The following is an 18,347-nucleotide window of genomic DNA, read 5'->3' as shown; positions in this document are numbered from 1 at the left end:
ACACCTACACTGACGTAGAGTATTGAAAGATTTACTAGAAATTGAGTCAATGTGACTGGTGTTTAATTATAAACAAGTAAGGTGCGTAAAGCAAACGTATCGTTTTATCTCGAAATACAATTGTAAGTCGCCTAGTGTAGTAATAAAAAAGTAAATATTAAATATGGTCAAACATATTTACTTAAACTAGTTATAATTTTAAATTTTAAATTGAATTCAGACCGATCAGTTTTTCAGATTTAAATTCGCAGAAAATATTTTCCAATTTGAATTTCAAATAAGTTTCTTTCCTAACGTTCCGATTAAGTACATAACCAAATTTAAGTGAAGCCAAAACTTATCTAGCGAAGTGATGTTTGAGATTAAGTTTATTAAGTTTAACTGCATCAATTAGGATAATATCCGCGATCAATGGAGGACTGAAGTTCGTTATCTAATTAATTAACATTATTCGCGATGTTATTAAAAAGTAGTTCATTAAACTCACCGGCAAGTTGAGCTCGCGGACCCGCGTCCATGTCTTGGCAACTCAAGCAAAGTAGGGTTAGAAGCGGCGCGCGACTGGCGAAGCTTTGGCGCGAAACAGCGGACCTAGCGCGTGGGCTGCTCGCGCATGCGTCCCGTGACGTCAATGGAAGTACCACCCAGATTAATAATTCTAATTAACCACCCCCAGCCCTCAGCCTATGCACTAGGTTTCCCTTCCCTGAAATATCACATTTCCCACATGCGCGCGAGCGAATTCTGGCGATATTTTCCTGTTCCTTTTTATACTATCATGATAAATATTACTCCTGAATGAGATAATAGGTATAGGAAAGAAAAGGAGTACCAACATAGAAAAATATGAAGGTGAATAAAGATAAAAAAGAAAACAAAGTAAGGACGCAGAAGGAAATAAATTCGGTTACGTAAGCGAACACAAATTGAGATAGCGGAGCATCTAGTTTGTTGGAAGGGGTACAGCGGGGTATAGGGCAAAGGGTCGCTGGAGTTCATGGCCACGCCACCCTCGCCCGTCGCCGCGACCCGCGGGGTGGTTTGCCCGCTTCCGCTATTTTTAGTGCCCAGCTCTGAAGCCTATCTACATTTGCTCACGCAGATATAGGTAGTATATGACGAATTATAAAATATATTTTTATACGACCGTATAATCAAATGGTTTAGGGTAACTACCTAGGCTGTAATGAACACACTTATATAATTTATATACGAGTAGGTTTTATAAAAAATGGACGACTTTTATTTTACCATATAAAGTAATTCAGCAAGCAATGTATCACAAAATACTTTGTTTTAACTCAAAACGTTGCATAATGACGCTATGTCACAAATGTCACAAGTGACCATGACGTACGAAATAATTTCAAAAATTAATTATGGACCCGGGTACGTCGTTAAACTACGTCCACAAGAGAGGTATAGGCATTGTGAATGTCATCTCGCTTTGCGTGTTAGAGTACAGCACAGCGAATGTCATTCCAGATCTAGAGCAGAGCCCAACTGAGGAAGTACCTCCACCTTACAAACGACCAAAACCGCAGCCAAATAATACTAGACCCTACTCACAGTGTTGTGTTCCTGCCGGTGAGTAAGGTTGCCAGAGCTCAACGAGGGTGCGGAGTGTTAGGGTCGGCAACGCGCGCATCTAACTCCTCTGGAGTTGCAGGCGTACATAGGCTACGGAGACTGCTTACCATCAGGCGGGCAGTATGCTTGTTTGCCACCGACGTAGTATTAAAAAAGAATGCTCTGGCAAAAAAGACTACATTAAAAAAATCTTTCAGAATTTTTTTATAGCACTAAAACCTACGTCTAAATTTGTAGTTATATCAAAAATATAAGTACACTGTTACAATGAGTATTTCTTATGGTATAGTGTACCTGTCAAAGTAATGCGCAAAAGGTATGTACTCGATACTATACTTATAATTTCTTTGCATAACAGGGTTTAACTAAAACCCAAATAAAATTAGTATCAAACTCAATACTAATAAGTATTCAATTAATATGAGAAATAATAAGCACCTACCTAAATTTTTTTTCTTTTTTGCATTATTAGTTATATTTGTGCAAATCACAGTGTCATATCGTTCATTTCCGTCTGGTCTATCTTTATTAACACATAAGAAAAATATTTAGATCCATATCAGAGCTGATTAATATAATAATATATGTTTTCGATAGCCAAAATAATGCCTTGAAGCTTTCCACAACCAATAATACTTTAGCTTATAGGATGTTTTTGTCTTGAACTCATTTAAACTTCGTCAAATTTTGTACTTTTATATCATCTTGCTATTTTATAGGTACGACTATCAAATATAAGTAAGTACCTAACTAACACTCGAATTTAGTTATATAGTAATAACAAGTAACAGCAGAGTTTGGACCGCTAGCGACATCTAGCAGGCATATCCGTCGCAAGCTACTCGACACTAGGTGGCGCTCGCGCTCCACAAAGTTTCTTGTTTGTTCCGCTACATGGTGTCTAAGCCGAAAACGGGGGATCATTGAATGTGTATTTGGTTATAAGTTATAACACGATGACAACAAATTTAAGAATTTATTTTAACGTTACCGTATATATATATATATATATATATACGGTAACGTATATATATATATATATATATACGGTATCGGCAAAAAAATAAGTTAGCCCTTAATACAAATATGTAAAAAAAATTCAATCTATTTTACCGCTTAGGTTATATGGAAGGTGTCTCAGTAGATTTAGTTTACCCTCTCGTCGTACCTATCTTGCAAAAGGTACTGGTGTATAGATTAAAATTATAAGTAAATAATATAATCAGATCATATAGCCTAACTACTATTTAAATTCGAATTAGAGCAGTGAACATATTTACCTGTCCGAGTTATGAATCAAATGAAAACAACAAATTGAAGAAACTTATCTAACCGAGTTAAAATTTCATGATTTCTGTAATTCGTCGGGGGTAGAAAGGGCGGGCTGAGTTCGTTGACCTCGCTCCCTAACCTACTCCGGGGTATTTGGAGCACGTAGGCCGCACTCCCGTCGAGCCTGCATCTAGGTCACTCACTAACTCACTGACTCACGGCTCACTTAATCATCAAGTTAAGTCCCTTACTTCTCAATGCTGTCAAAAGTTCGGCCCAGTTTTGTAAGCATCGAAGCATGAAATTAGATTTTTGTTATCATGTTTCTGTCTATTGTGACTTTGGGATAAATACAGTTTTCATAATCTCTTATTATTACATGTACCTAGTTAGATATAATCTTTATTGCTATTGTTGATATTCACATTCAGAGTTCATTGTTTCTAAATACATTGAATCGCGGCAAAAATAATGTAACAGGGCTATCGTGTTCTAATCAGTCAGGTATTTTTCAGTTATCACGAGAAAAACTTGACACGTTTTCTTTGCAACACGTAATGTCCATTGACGTCACTGTAACACCCATTATTGTTTTGCGTTTATATCGTATCTGGGTAATTTATTACTTATTGTATAGTTCAAAGCAGATGATACGACGGTTATATAACCGCTGCAATGAGAGTGTGGTTATCGCTCTCACTGCCTGCCTACATACATTCTCACCTACGTGTGCATAGCAGCTATTTCATTAACTCGCTTTTACACACTTTACGGTTTCCACTATCATACCGAACGACCGCACAATGGATATATAACCACCTAGTGCTAACGTTTTATCTTTATTTCATATTTTGGCTTCCTCTAATTTATAAGGTGCTCTCGTTTGAGCTTAACCCCCATTTGCTAAAGTGGCTCAAATGCTACGTGACCTACAGACATCAATAAAAGCGTTTAAAAATCAGAACAAAAAAATCGAGTAAGGATGCGGGCCTGCTAAAGAGCTACGAAAATGAACCAGTAAAAATGAGGTAATGGAGACGATTTTTTAGACCGCTTCTATCGGCGGGACCAGGTTATCAGGTTATGAGAAAACCGTTTTTGATGTCACGCGAAGCAAATCATTATATTTAGCAAATACAATTAAACCTTATGAATGTCCATTCTAAGCAATGATATTTGAAATCCTTAGTAATGACAAAGGTAATGATTAAGATTATATATAATTGGACTATCAATTTTACAATAGATTGAGACCTTCGCTACAGCAAAATTATCCACACAGTGGTTAGAATTGGACCACAATCCACATAGGATATGCAACGTATGTGTGTTTCTGTAACGGTTGCAATATTCAGTTAAATCTTTCATTATGTTGTTGTGTCGAAACGTTATTGCAATGGGTATTTTCCGCCGAGTGCCTGGACGCGAGGTCCGCGGTATGACGCTAAAGCGGACCAAATTGGGGTCAGGGCGGCGCGTTCGTCGACCCGCTGCCGCCCCCCTTCTCCCCGCTCTACCTCTGCCGCTCTCTGGTCTTCTCTTCTCAATGCCTCTCGGGATTCGTATTACGCATTTATTTTTACATGATTGCATTAAAGATAAGAATGTTAACATTTACACCAATCATCTTAATTGCTTTTGTTCTAGTGTGAATTTAATTGCCGACTGAGAATATGCTGAGTGCGAATTTAATGTAAGTGTACTTAACTTGCGATTATAATTAATGTACATGCGGTTGTATTTTTATTATTTATGTATTTTCGAAAACCTAGAGTTGTTACGTCACATTTTAATGACAGTGATCGAATCGATAACATTGCTAGATGGAGCACTTTTCCAAAATTGTTAATGACTACCCGTTAGGTATTCACATTTTGATAGTGGCGCTAAATAAAAATGTAAAAGAAAAAAAAACACAAGACAAGTGTGAGTTGGACTCGCCCATCGAGAGCTTCGTACAAATTTAACTTATTCTTTATTTATTTTTTACAAATTTATAGTTATATACTGGTAGTATAAGACGATGTTAGTTGCCAAATGTGATAATTCTAGGTCAACGGAAAGTACCTTATAAATTTTGATTTCCTCTAAAGTGTCGAAATATATGTTTTTTTTTTCAGCATAAACGGCCGTATCTTATTTTACGTTAACCTAGAAGTTCGATTTTTTCTCAGCTTTAATAGACTGTAGAACTGAGTCTAATTATAGTTTATAAATTCGATACCTACACGCGTTTCTGAGATAAAGGGTCTTGCCAGACAGACGGAAGGACGGATAGACAGACAGACAGACAAAAAGTGACCCTATGGGGATCCCTTATCAGGGATCCGCTTTTTCCTTTTGAGGTACGGAACCCTAAGAAACCGACTTCACGAAACAGTCGTCAGCTTAACGGAGAAGGCAAATCGTCAAACGTAAAATGCGCGTCGTTGAGGAGATCCGTACTGGTGTTCATCAGCAGTTTCACTTCATTAAGTTTCACTGCATCATCATCTTGATTTGACGATGAAAATCACTCACTATATACCTTTGCTTATATAATTTGAGGAGTCCCATCGATTCCTCCTGGATCCCATAGGTACTTATAAGGCAACTGGATTTTATCTTTTAAACAAAATATTTACTTTCCGGAAAAACTTAGTTACTTACAACGTAACAAACGTTATGAATAATAATAAAAAAAAAACCTACAACCTAATTCAAACAAACCGATTTCTCTCCCGATTTAAATTTTAAAGTCGAAAAGATATAACATAATTTTTGACAACTAGTTGCCTATGTTACATGATACAGGCAGGTACACACACTCAGTGCCTGCTTATACTAGGCGTTTACGTATGGACATTAAACATTATAATAAAATACATTAAACATACATTATAACCTTATTTTTTACTATACAGCCTTGGTTGTCTTTAGAAGAAGACCCCGACCGGGCTTTAACCTCGCGCGATTAACTTTCGATATCACTTCATTCGTACTGATATGATAAATGCTTTTAAGAATTTATTTATAAATGCCTGTAATAAGTAAAATGTTGGTGAACGGAAATAAATTATTTAAAAAAATCAAAAATACAGGACATTATTACACAAATTGACTAAGTCCCACAGTAATTTCAATAAGGCTTGTGTTGTAATAGGTACAAAAAGCACCAAGCAAAACAAGCAAGCTTGTGGGTAGGTTTACTTATTTGAAAGCAAAAGTAATATCTGCTACTAAGTACAGCAACGTTAACAGTTACGACCATAACGTTTAATATCAGAAAACGGGGCGATCTTAGGAAATAATCATTTATTAGTAACGTAAGCCAGATATTGCCATCGTGTATATTATAAAATAGTTTGACGTCACGGGGACGGATTTAGTGATTTTAAAACGGTTATTTATTATGTACGAGGGCCGGGTCGGTAAGCATGACCCATTTGCGAGAGGTGAACGCTCGCGGGGCCTTGATCGCAATACCGAGCGCCGCCCGCGCCCCGCGCCGCCGCCGCGCCAACGTCACACTTTTATAAACCAAACCAACTCAAATAAAGTGTGTTAATGCCAGATGAGATATGAGTTTTTCTTGTTATAGTTTTAATGGTGAGCGAGACGACGGCTATCAGCGCATTGTTTTACCTATGTTATTGTCACCACTCACACTATTCAATTTTTATCCTGAGATAACTTTTATACAAACAAATTTAAATACGATTCCGAAGATAATTTAGCGGGGTCAAACTAATAAATCCCAAAAAATAACATATTATAATTCTTCAAATTATCCTAAATAACTGAACGTTATTGATAAGACATTGCTAAAAAATTTGCGTAGCACCTCTATGAGCTTTGCGTTACGTTTCTACGACGTGCTACTACTTTCATTGTGGAGTTTATCTATGTGAAATCAGTAGTTATATCAGACAATACAACATGACTATTTGAGAGAACGATATCCGGTTCAGTATGGATGACTAATACTTTTATAAATAAATATTATAGGACATTATTACACAAATTGACTAAGTCCCACAGTAAGCTCAATAAGGCTTGTGTTGAGGGTACTTAGACAACGATATATATAATATATACATATTTATAAATACTTAAATACATAGAAAACACCCATGACTCAGAAACAAATATCCATGCTCATCACACGAATAAATGCCCTTACCAGGATTTGAACCCGGGACCATCAGCTTCGTAGGCAGGGTCACACATAATTATATAAATAAGCAAAAGAAAAAAAGTATTATTTATTATGTTATAAGAATTAGCTACTTATTTCTCAGTACTAGACAAAGGATTTGCATTGCAAGTCTTTGGCACCTATTCAAAAATCTTTTTGGTCCAAATGGCAAAGCAACAGTCAGAATGTAAGTCAGGTGTTATGTAAACGTATACCTATTATTAGTAAGAGTAAGGTACTGTGTCTATGTAGTGAGATTGGTGAGATCTAGAAACTTCAAGAGGGCTCGCTTACTCCCTCTGTATATTGCGTTAAGAGTAAAAGAGACGATCGACGCTCGTCGTGGTGTGAGTGCGTGTAGTTACACATACTAAGTGTTGCGAAAAGAGTAGAGTTGCTCGCATGTAGGCAGGTGTCGCGGGTGAGAGTAGGACGGCTGTATGACCCAAGGCTCCGCGTGGATTATTATTAGAGTATCGGCGCTAGGTTATTCTGAGGCGACCTAGATAGCGCGGGGCCGTTGACCGCGGGCCCTCGGAGCGCGCGCGGCCTCCAAAATAAAATGGCATTCAGCGATGGGCTATACTTGCGAAACGATCGCGTTCGCGAGCGCGCGCGAACCAAACCAGATTACGTTATGCCAACCTTAACATCATCTCTATCATTATTACTATTACGTCTGATATATATCATTTGTTGTCTCATTGTATCAACGTTAAACTTAAAAAAATTCAGCATTATGCAAGTTAGGTAATGAAGTGATGTCTAGTCTTCGTATTTATTTGCGCTTGTACTGATACTAGACCATATGCCTAAGACTACGCTTGCTTAGCAAAAACTATTTTCGTTTTCATACATATTACGCTAATATAGAGGAGTACATGCGGCGCACCGTGCGCCGTTCGCGCGCTCGGTGCGGTGATTAGCGCCGTCGAATATAGCCGGGAAGGCCGAGGGCAACGAACTCTGCTTGACCCAGATCCCCGCCCGCGCCGCGCACCCCCGCGCCCGCCCGCCTCGTGTCGCAGGAAAGTGAAAAGGACGTTTATCCCTACCAGATATAGGTACAATTTTTCTACACTTTATGAATTAGTAATGAACTTTCGATTTTTAAAGTTATTCGCGCGTAATCAAATTATTCATGAATATATTTAAAATATATTTGGAAAATACTAGTAAAACTATTTTCAAATGTTACGTCTTAAGATACTCTTTGTTAAAAGCAACTTAATATTAGTTGACAACATTTGCAACACTTTCATTAAGTATTCATGACATTTTGACAACAAAAATGGCGCGAAAATTTTACAGTTGAATCAAAACATTCACTAGGAAGAACCACAAACAACGGTTAACATAACATATGATTCTACTATCAATATTAATGAGCACATTGTAACGTATGACGTAACTGAAAAACAAAAGCCAGCTGAGGGTGATGCAAGGTGATATAATTCTCACCTGCCAGGACCCTGCCGAGGAGGACATCAGCATCCGATGGCTGCTGACAGGGCTCGTACTTGCGGCACTCGGTGACGGTCATGGCGGCGGGGATCATGCACGCGTGCGGCCGGCGGCGGCGTGCGGCGCGAATGCGCCGTCAGCGAGCCGAGCGGGGTGCCCGCCCCTAAGCCGCGCGCCGACCAGTAACTTTAGGGTTGATTGTTTTAAAATTGTATCTGAAGGTCTGGAGGATGACGTTTAATATATTCTTGAAGTTTCCATATACAGGTGTGGTGAAAATAAGCCTACCAGAATTAAGCACCTAATTTTAGCCACGCTTGAAGTTAAAGGTTGTTTTAAAACAACGTATACATATCTTTATTTAAAATTAAATTATATTAATGTGTCGACAAGAAAATTTTATACATTCTCGTTTTTAGGGCACTTATTTCAATTCGTTCAATTTTTACCCAATTTGGAATTTTTGTAATCAATCAAAGCCTCAATTAAAAGATGATTCTACGGAAACCAAATCTCTGAGTCAGAGTACGAGTTATCTCAAACTTACAAACTGCTTTGTTTCGTATATACTACATTGTTCGGAAAAATATACCTTAAGGTATCTTACGGTAGGTATATTTTCCCATCACGTGTTACGCTGATGACACTCTCAAGTCGGCCCGTGGAAGGACCCACAGGGAGGCCGCTTACCAAGCCACAGCAGGTGTGGCTCATGTGGTCCACAGGATACGGGCTATAGGCCTAGAAGTGGCTCTGCACAAATCCGAGGTCCTGGTTTTCCACGGACCTCGAAATGAACCACCAGAGGGGGCACAGATAACTGTGGGAGGAACTTCCATCGCCGTCGGGTCGACGATGAAGTACCTGGGACTCGTTCTCGACGGTAGGTGGAAGTTTGAGGAGCACTTCAAGCGCCTGGCTCCAAAATTGCTGGCTGCAGCCGGAGCGCTTGGGCGGATCCTCCCAAATCTAGGCGGTCCAGGAGGAGCCTGCAGGAGGCTATATCTGGGTATGGTGCGCTCAATGGCGCTCTACGGGGCGCCAATATGGGCGGATACCCTGAGTCCTCGGAGTGCGGCCCTATTGTGCCGGCCGCAGCGGGCCATAGCTCTCAGGGTGGCTCGAGCGTACCGCGACAACTCGCACGCAGCAGCCGGCCTGCTAGCTGGGAGCCCGCCATGGGATCTTGAAGCCAAGGTTCAGTCCGCGGTCTATTGGCGGGTGCTAGCAGCAAGGAGGGAGGAGAACTGGCCTGCCCCTCGTGAGGTCCGCCAGTGGCGTGAAGAGGCGCGAGACGTCCTCTACCAGCAGTGGTCAGAGCGTCTGGAAATCCCGGGAGCTAGCCGGGACCTGGTGGCCACTGTTCGGCCCGTTTTGAAAGAATGGGTCGAACGCAAGCATGGCGCACCCTCCTTCCATCTCACGCAGCTCCTAACGGGGCACGGCTGTTTCGGCTGGTACCTGTGTGAGAGGTTGGGAAGGGAGCCGACGACAGCGTGCCATCATTGCGATGGAGGAGCCGTGGACACGGCGCAACACACGCGCGAAGAGTGCCCTGCTTGGGCGGAGCCTCGCGCTATCCTGTCCTCGGCCATAGGAGGAGACCTCTCGCTGCCGGCGCTAATACGCCGCATGCTCAGCAGTGAGGAAGCGTGGGCGGCAGTGGCCTCCTTTAGCGTCACCGTCCTGTCGCAAAAGGAGGCTGCAGAGAGAATGCGCGAGGACGATGCGAATTCGCTCGCTCAGCGCCGTAGGAGGCCAGGTTGGCGTCTAAGGGCATACGCAGCCCGAATGATGCCGCCTTAACGGGAACCTGCGGGTGATGGACCGGGAGTTCCATCACTCGCCTAAAGAGGTTCCGAGCTGGAAGGCCCTCAAGTGTTCCGAGGCGTCTTCAGCGGAGTAGGCTGCTGCAGCAGCCACAAACGACGAGCCCGTAATGGCAACGCCGACGGGGTATCGGAAGTCTACAATCGCGTTCCCGAAACCCCGTCCACAAAGCGCGCGGTGGAACACACCAGGGGGTTTAGTCCGTGGGAGTCGGACATACCCACTCGGCTTCTCCCGTGCCAGTGGGATCCATAACGGATTCCCCTTGGGTAAAAAAAAAAAGGTATATTTTCCCACAGTATAAACTCCGTCCCGGTCCCATGACCGACATATAGGTGAAGTGAGAAACCATTAATAAAAACTTAGTATAGAACTCATACGGAATTTGTTTTAGTTTAATCCAGTAGCATATTTTTAAGTAAGTAAATCAGCATATTTGTACCTCTAATTAGAAAATATTGACAGTTCCCACATAGGTAGCCCCCATGGAGTAAGGAGACTTTTAATCTTACAGAATAAAAACGGTTCCAAATTGAAAAACAAACATTTTAAATATATTTCATTTGAAATATGTACCTACCCAGGTTCAATATTCATCTGAAAAAAAAAAACTGAGGAGGAATTTGTTGTTTTTATATAAATAAATTTAATTTGTAACATTACTTACCCCACAACCACTGAAATATAGTTCAGTAGATACTGCACTGTAAGGGTAAGAGAGATGTGAAATTTAAAATTAAAATAATATATTCTTTTCAATTTAAATTTCAAAGGGCATGTAAGGGCAAAGTCGATTATTAGGTCGAACCATAGTAGTCTCATTCGATATTTAATAACACCGTTAGAGTAACAAGAATAGAGATATGTATAAACAGTAAGGTAAGAGTGAGACAGCGCTTTACAAATAAAAGACACTTCCAATATGTCGTTGTTTCAATAATCAAGTCCTTACAGCACTATGGTCCACGAGTTCAAAATGTATGTACGAGTTCAAACATTCAAATAATAGTCACACCTGAACTAAGATATTATTTATTATACACGGTGTTTTATCAAACTCCGTTAATTTGGGTTTTTCCCACTAGTTACCACCAACTTGGTTTGGAGGTAACTACTGGGAATTTTATTTCTCAGGACACCACCAAACCAAGTTGGTTATCAAAATGTTGGTGGTAACAACTGCGAAAAAAAATCCCATCTTTTACTAGTGATAACTACTGGAAAAAAACCCAGTAGTTACCAAAAACCATTGATAAAAGGTGAAAAAAAAAATCCGGTAGTTACCGCTGGTAACAACTTGGTGGTGAGAATTACCCGTTAATTTCAAGGGTGCATTCTTGAGCTTAAATTAAGTAACTTTCTCAATTAACTAACATTTTAAAAGATAATCAAGGATTTATTTTTATCTGATAAGGCCCCCTCCGACTTGCCTTAGGGCCTGATTACATATTGATTAATGTTTCGTATGAGTTTATACATTTGCTAATAAACGCAAGTACTATCTCGACGATATTTGCTACTAAACGCAAGTACGAGTACGATCGATATTCGAAATGTGTGGTGGATTTAAATAATAATGTCCGAGTTACAACAACGACAATTGATTACTTTTTACGAAAAAAGTCAAAATAATTATTAAAAATTGACAATGCCACTCAGTTTCCTTAAATGTACATAGCCATACCCTGAAGTTAACACATTCGCTACCAACGTTTTCGTAGCGCTACGCTCGTAGCCGATCCCAGCGTTTTCCCACTTTGTAGAGGAAAGCGACTACGAACAGAGAACCCGCCGAACGGGTTCCCGGTACTCAATGTGGAGTTTACAAAAACACCGTGTATAGAGTTCATTTTGGACCATACTTTGCAGCTTTTGGTCTATAGCTGGGTAATTCCATTCCAACCATTGACATCGGTTAAAAAATACTTGTTAGATTTTATTTATAGTAATTCGTTAGTTACAACTTAAATTAAAGCAAATATCACATCGTCGCCGCATCCTGAAACGGCGTCGTTACCGCCTAATACGTATTGTATTTTAAAACTTGTGATAATACATTGATTAATTAGCTACGAGCGAAGTAACGTATCAAAGTTTGAAACTCGATAAGCAGTGAAAAGCCGCAGGCACACACGGTGCACCAGCAGGCTGGTAAAGCTTCGTAGCACATTGCGGACGCTTTTCCAGGGGTCGCGCCGCTACGAGCTCTACGTCGTAGCAGTCACTCACTCACTCACTCATGGGACATTTAAGAGCAAATTTGTAGCATTTGTGACATTTCCCTGATACATGTAAAAATTCTACTCCTTAGCGTGTAAAAGTTGAATGTCCTATCCGTCTTTTATGTTTCAGGCGTATTGTACAAAAGTAACTGCAATTAGTTTCCACATAATCAACAAATTAAAACTATGTTTTTTATCTCTAGTCATGGACCACAAAGCTCTACTGATGGAGACCCGGTAATGGAAAGGAACCAGTAATGAGACATGAGTACATGACCCTAGCGATCTGAAAAAAATAGAATGAGAATAGGGAACATCGATATTAATTTAAAATAAATGTATTTAATTCAACACTTCAGTATATTAGGGCTCATTTAGACTATGAGAGAAGTCGCATACGAGATTCATTACATTGCGGCATGTGATCGGTCGGCAGAATTCAATGTACTATATCCTCAATAGTCCGCAATGTAGCTAAAATTCCATGCGCGCCGTCTAAACAAGACCTTAAGGTACCGTTCGTATTCAGACTGCACCAGCATTACTGCAGCAGTATTAAACGCAACGCGACATGACTGCCGATTGCATTCCTGCCTCAGAAATGCAGTAATGCTACTGACTATCATACCATACTGCCACACACGTGAAATTTTTAAATAGTTGACATGTTTGTTAACTACATTTTACTTACGAGTATATATTCTTAAAACATGAAATTACGGCATGGCAAGCATCATTGTATAAGATTGTCCCATCATAGGAGGTATGCGGTTTTACAGCTCCTATAATGGGAATGGGCAAAATATATTTTTTTTTACATCTCTGGAGTAACAACATAATGTGTTGTATACCTAATCTCATGGTAAATGCAATTAACAAAACACATTCTAATTTACACGAAGTAAATAATTTATTATAATTTAAAAAACGTACTCACATCTCTTAGCGGAGTTGTTAAGAATTCTTACAGATTATTTTTTCAGTTCCACGACAACTTTTGGATTGGCGCCAATTACTTAAGAAAAAAGCAAACTCTTGTTTATGGTAAAATGTTGCCAGTGTTTATAAACTAGTTTTTGTTACTTACAAAATTTGTGGTTTTATGTCCCATTACCGGTTCTAGTTCCACTATACGGGTATCTACTATATATGTCCGAATCGAACATTAAAATACGTCAAAAAATTGCTAACGTTACGATATGGATCAGATATGTCAGTGTCAGTGTCAAAACTGACGTTTTTGTTTGAAGAAACGTCGTAAGATTGTCCTTATAATATTTATTTATTCCAATATATATCATCGATAATTTTAGTGTAATGTATGCCAATGCATTGTACTTGCAAATATGTGGCTGTATAAATACTACACCAGTCGGCGCACGCAACCAACACGTTTTTGTTATAATTGTGATACGTTAATTGACATTGACAATCTTATGAATATAACCGCATGTTGAAATTTTTACTTAACTTGACTTAAAAAATGCTTTACAAATTATAAACTACAAATCTTCTTATAGAAATGAATTATTTATTTTCTTATTATCAATCCGATACGCATTTTTTTTTCTTCTTTTTTTCACATTTTACAGTGCCCAAAAAAACAAAAGCTGTGGATTTTCGCTAGTAGCAAAATATTATTTTAAATAGGGCCTAAACAAAAATCGCTGTCAGCGTCCATCGGAAGCCAGCACAACCCACTGATCTGGAAACCTAAATCTAGAATTGGCGAATCGGTCGGAGAGCAGTTTTTAGGCCAAGGCGGCCAATTATGCCGCCAGGAGAGCAGCCATGACTCCGGCTACTTTACGAGACGCGAGAATCGTAACGGTCCAGAATTAGCTGTAATTATTCGCTTTAGTAATCGAACGTGAGGTGAACTGAGCTGTATATTTTGACAATTTATCGGGGTCGCAGTTAACTGGTGATTTTGATGATTGAATTATGCAGCTCGGACAGGCTAGGTACATACAATTTACCTAGGTTGTTTGAGGTTATTTTATTGCCAGTAACAGAGTTTTGTGCATGGAAAATTTGACTTTGATGAAAACATAAACAAGATGTTGACAAGTAAAAGAAATCTGTTCCTTACGTTGTATTATATCGAAGCGATGAACAAGCTTCATCTCGATAACGAGACAGAATTGTATAGGTATAGTTTCTACGCTGGCCGAGTTAACTACTACTAATAGGCATCATATCTGTAAGATTATAAGTAAACAAATGGTTCTAGGTAAAACAAAGCATACAAAAGTGTCTTTACTCGCTGCGTTTGTTCAACTTACTGACGTGATCAATACATGCAATAGATCATCTCGACATGTAAGGAGCGCGGCGCTCAGTGCGCCAAATAGGTTTCTTACACCCATCAATCATACACAACATTAGCAGATTGTTATCACCTGTCAAAGTACGTCTTCATCATGTCTTCTCGATAAATACTAAAGGAACAAAGTTGAATAAAAATTGCAATCAAATCTCAGTGTAAAATATATATATATATTACACTGAGTTATTTTGTGATGTCTGACCATACTATGAGGGCTGAACGAATAAGTCATATTAAACTGATCAACTTTTACTATGGGACTGACAGCCACAACGCAAAAAATAAATCTGCTGTCTCATACGATTTGGCGAATCATATGTCAATGTTTTCTGTGAAACATCAGATTTCTTTTCTCGATTTCGGTGTTGGCTCCGTAGTAAAGTTGTTCAGTATGACCTACCTATTCACCCCTCAGAGTATGGTCAGTCATAACAAAATCACCCTGTATTCTTATCAGCATTGTTTGTAGTGTCTGAATCTTAAACTAATGTCAATTCCTCGTCACTTATTGCCGAAATTATCACAGCGCCGCTATTTGTGAAAAGTGCACAAGTTCTCGCCATGTCGAGTGGTCTTCAAATAAGTGAATGGATTCGCAATAATGTCGCTTAGTTTAATATGCGATCAAGTTCAATTATTACTTTTCAAGATTAGTCCTTATCCTTTTGATATATATATAAAGTTGTAAGGGATTGCTATAAAACCTTCTTCGCATTAACCGCTTTGTGCTGGCCGGTTAACAAAATAAAAACATTTTAAAATCTCGTTTGGCAATCTGTCATATTTTTTTCAAATGAGAAATTGTCAACCGGTCACATATGTTTTATAAATAATTCATTGAATATCTATATTTTATCTCATTTTGTTCGTTAAATGCTGTTATTGTGTCCCCAGATCGAGTTAGAGATGTAATTATTTAATTTTAGTTGCTAATTGGATTGTTATGTAATTTTTTTATTATTATACATTACAATTTGTCTGTGTGGCTGCCACATCCGTGAATATATGTGGGCCGGATGTCGCAGTCACTCAATATTTTCGGAATTTTCCTAAAATGTCTAACATCATAGAGATCAAGTCTGGAGTTAAAATCGGAACCCACCAACCTGGATGCGCATGCTCCACTACGTCCGGAAGGTTCCCGTGCTGAGGATCCGGAACAACGACTGAAGATAGCCACCACCTTTGGACCCGGGTACGTCCTTAAACTACGTCCGAAGAGAGGTACGGGCATTGTGAATGTCATCTCGCTCAGTGTGGTAGGGCACAGTACAGCGGATGTCATTCCGGATCTTAGGCTACGGAGACTGCTTACCATCAGGCGGGTCGTATGCTTGTTTGCCACCGACGTAGTATATAAAAAAACACCAATTGCGATGTACCGCGGCATAGTGCAGGAAAGTGACCACTATTAAAGACTTGTTTCGCCCTTAATTGTCTATTGCCAGCTCAGGTTTTTGTTTTTTAATTTTAATATATTGTGTAAAATGCGGGTAGTTTTCTTCTCTTACTCTTGGTAGTCTATCCTATTTCATGCGATGCTAAATGTCACAAAGTGATACGCAGTTTAAGGGCTCCTCTACACGATGGCCCAGCGTAGGCCAGTCCAAGGGACGCAGCTATGCGGTGAAATGAGATAGCAATATCACTTGCTCCCTCTAACTTATAAATGCGTCCCTAGGACTGGCCTACGCTGGGCCATCATGTAGAGGAGCCATGAATTGATGATTACTGACTAACCTAAAGTAATTGAACGGAACCTATGACCCAGTTAGTAAGATCAATTGTACTAGCCTTGGAAGTGCAGAACAGTCATTGCAGTTATTGACTAGGTATTATTATTAAAAAATTAAAAAAATTAAAATTAAAATTATTTATTTTCGTAAAATATACAGGTGTTTATAAAGTAGGGGATAGTGCTACCCGGTAAGCAAAATTTGCCTGTATTGGGCAACACCGCTCTTCCTTAATTTACAGATTGTCACACGAAAATTTAAGTAAGTCTAATAATATATGTATACAATTAAAATCACATATAACAATTGTTTATAGAACTAGGTAAGTATCGGGGTTGTCAGACATGCAGTAGAAAATAGTAAAAAAGTAAAAAAAAAAGGAATAATGGAGCCAGTAATTGTGTGTGTGTGTGTGCGTGTGTGTGTGCGTGTGTGTGTGTGTGTGTGTGTGTGTATTTAGTAAGTTGATGTGTGGATCTTTAGTAAGATATAGTATGTTTTAATTTTGTAAGTCTTCTGTTTCCTCGTAGCTTTTCGACTTTAACCATTTTATGATTGCTGATTTACACTCGTAGTGAAGTTTTGGGTAAATGTTTAGGCACCTATTGACTTTGTTATAAATGTGACTAGACTTCAAATTGTATTGTGAGCGCGCAAACTTGGTTTTAGTTTTAGTTATACTAGCAACGTTTTTTATTGTCCTTCTGGAGTCATATTCGGCACTGTAAGAAAGGGTTTTATGTTTTTTTAAAGTGATTTGTAGAATATATAGTTTCCTTATTGATAATAGGTCGCTTAGTTGGTATAATGATTCGGTCGGGAAACGGATTTTTTTTAAATACATTGTTTTTAAGAGTGCACGCTGAGCTCTTTCCAGGCTAATAAGTCGAGTTTTAGCAGCTCCACCCCAGACAGATATGCAGTACACCAAGACAGACTGTACCAGGGATGTGTAAATTTCTGACAGTATATTCCGTTGTTTCGACGGAGTTGTTAGTGCTCTACCTGGTACAATATGCCTTAGCGCTCTGAAAATCCAGTGCAGCTTACGGACCCTACAGATTAGCTGGTCAATGTGAGCGTACCAATTTAAATGCTGGTCTAAGGTGACTCCCAGGTATTTAATTTTTGATACTTTTTCAATGATTGGGCAATTACAATTATTGGGACTCGTTCTGTCACAAGTGTGGATTTTGAGATCTACATCAAAGTTGGGTTGGGTGGAATTCGTGATGCTGAAACACATGTATTTTGTTTTATCTGTGTTAAGCGTTAACAGATTTAGTTTTAACCATCTAGAAATCTGAGCTAGACCTTGTTCAGCACATGTTTTTGCTTCCATCCACGTTTTACCAGAGAAGACTATGGCTGTATCGTCAGCATATGAGAGAACTTTAGCATTCGTTATTGTCATGTCACAGAGATCGTTTATGTAAGCCAAGAATAGTGTTGGTCCTAAGACACTACCCTGCGGAACTCCGTGCGATACATACTCATCATTGCTAACATGCACACCCAGCTTAACTCGTTGCTTCCTGTCCGAAAGGTAACTTATGTCACCATGCGTGTATGTGCACACTGTATTATTGAGACGTTATGTCACCATGCGTTATCAGGCCTAACTGTGCCTTTGTTTTCCCGGAGATAAACATGTGTGATGATGCCTAAGAAAAGTAAAGGCAATATATAAATACCTTGTATTACCCTTATAACTATTCTTTGATTAC

The 18,347-nt window shown here is 39.2% G+C and overlaps 1 protein-coding gene and 2 long non-coding RNA genes across 4 annotated transcripts in view; 2 read left to right on the top strand and 1 right to left on the bottom strand.

The window, feature by feature from the left end:
- LOC133520915 (ecdysone-inducible protein E75) overlaps positions 1–18,347 on the bottom strand; it is a 147,259-nt gene that overhangs the window by 49,063 nt on the left and 79,849 nt on the right. Inside the window, exon 1 of one of the 2 annotated variants that reach the window (XM_061855596.1) lies at positions 8,501–8,636. The exons of the other annotated variant lie outside the window; for it this stretch is intronic. Within the exon in view, the coding sequence (XP_061711580.1) occupies positions 8,501–8,597 (97 nt within the window). The 5' untranslated portion in view covers positions 8,598–8,636. Of the gene's footprint in view, positions 1–8,500; positions 8,637–18,347 lie in introns of those variants that run through there. 2 annotated transcript variants of the gene reach the window in all.
- Positions 8,769–11,256, top strand: LOC133520921 (uncharacterized). Its single transcript, XR_009799832.1, has 2 exons — positions 8,769–9,115; positions 10,617–11,256. It is a non-coding gene; the product is annotated as an uncharacterized LOC133520921 (long non-coding RNA).
- On the top strand, positions 15,073–16,376 carry LOC133520920 (uncharacterized). The gene is made up of 2 exons (XR_009799831.1): positions 15,073–15,792; positions 15,955–16,376. It is a non-coding gene; the product is annotated as an uncharacterized LOC133520920 (long non-coding RNA).

This window comes from Cydia pomonella, chromosome 9 (genome assembly GCF_033807575.1).
Source record: "Cydia pomonella isolate Wapato2018A chromosome 9, ilCydPomo1, whole genome shotgun sequence".
NCBI classification, from domain to species: Eukaryota; Metazoa; Arthropoda; class Insecta; order Lepidoptera; family Tortricidae; genus Cydia; species Cydia pomonella.
The sequence above is the reverse complement of the archived record's forward strand: the minus strand, read 5'-3'. Positions and strand labels throughout refer to the sequence as shown.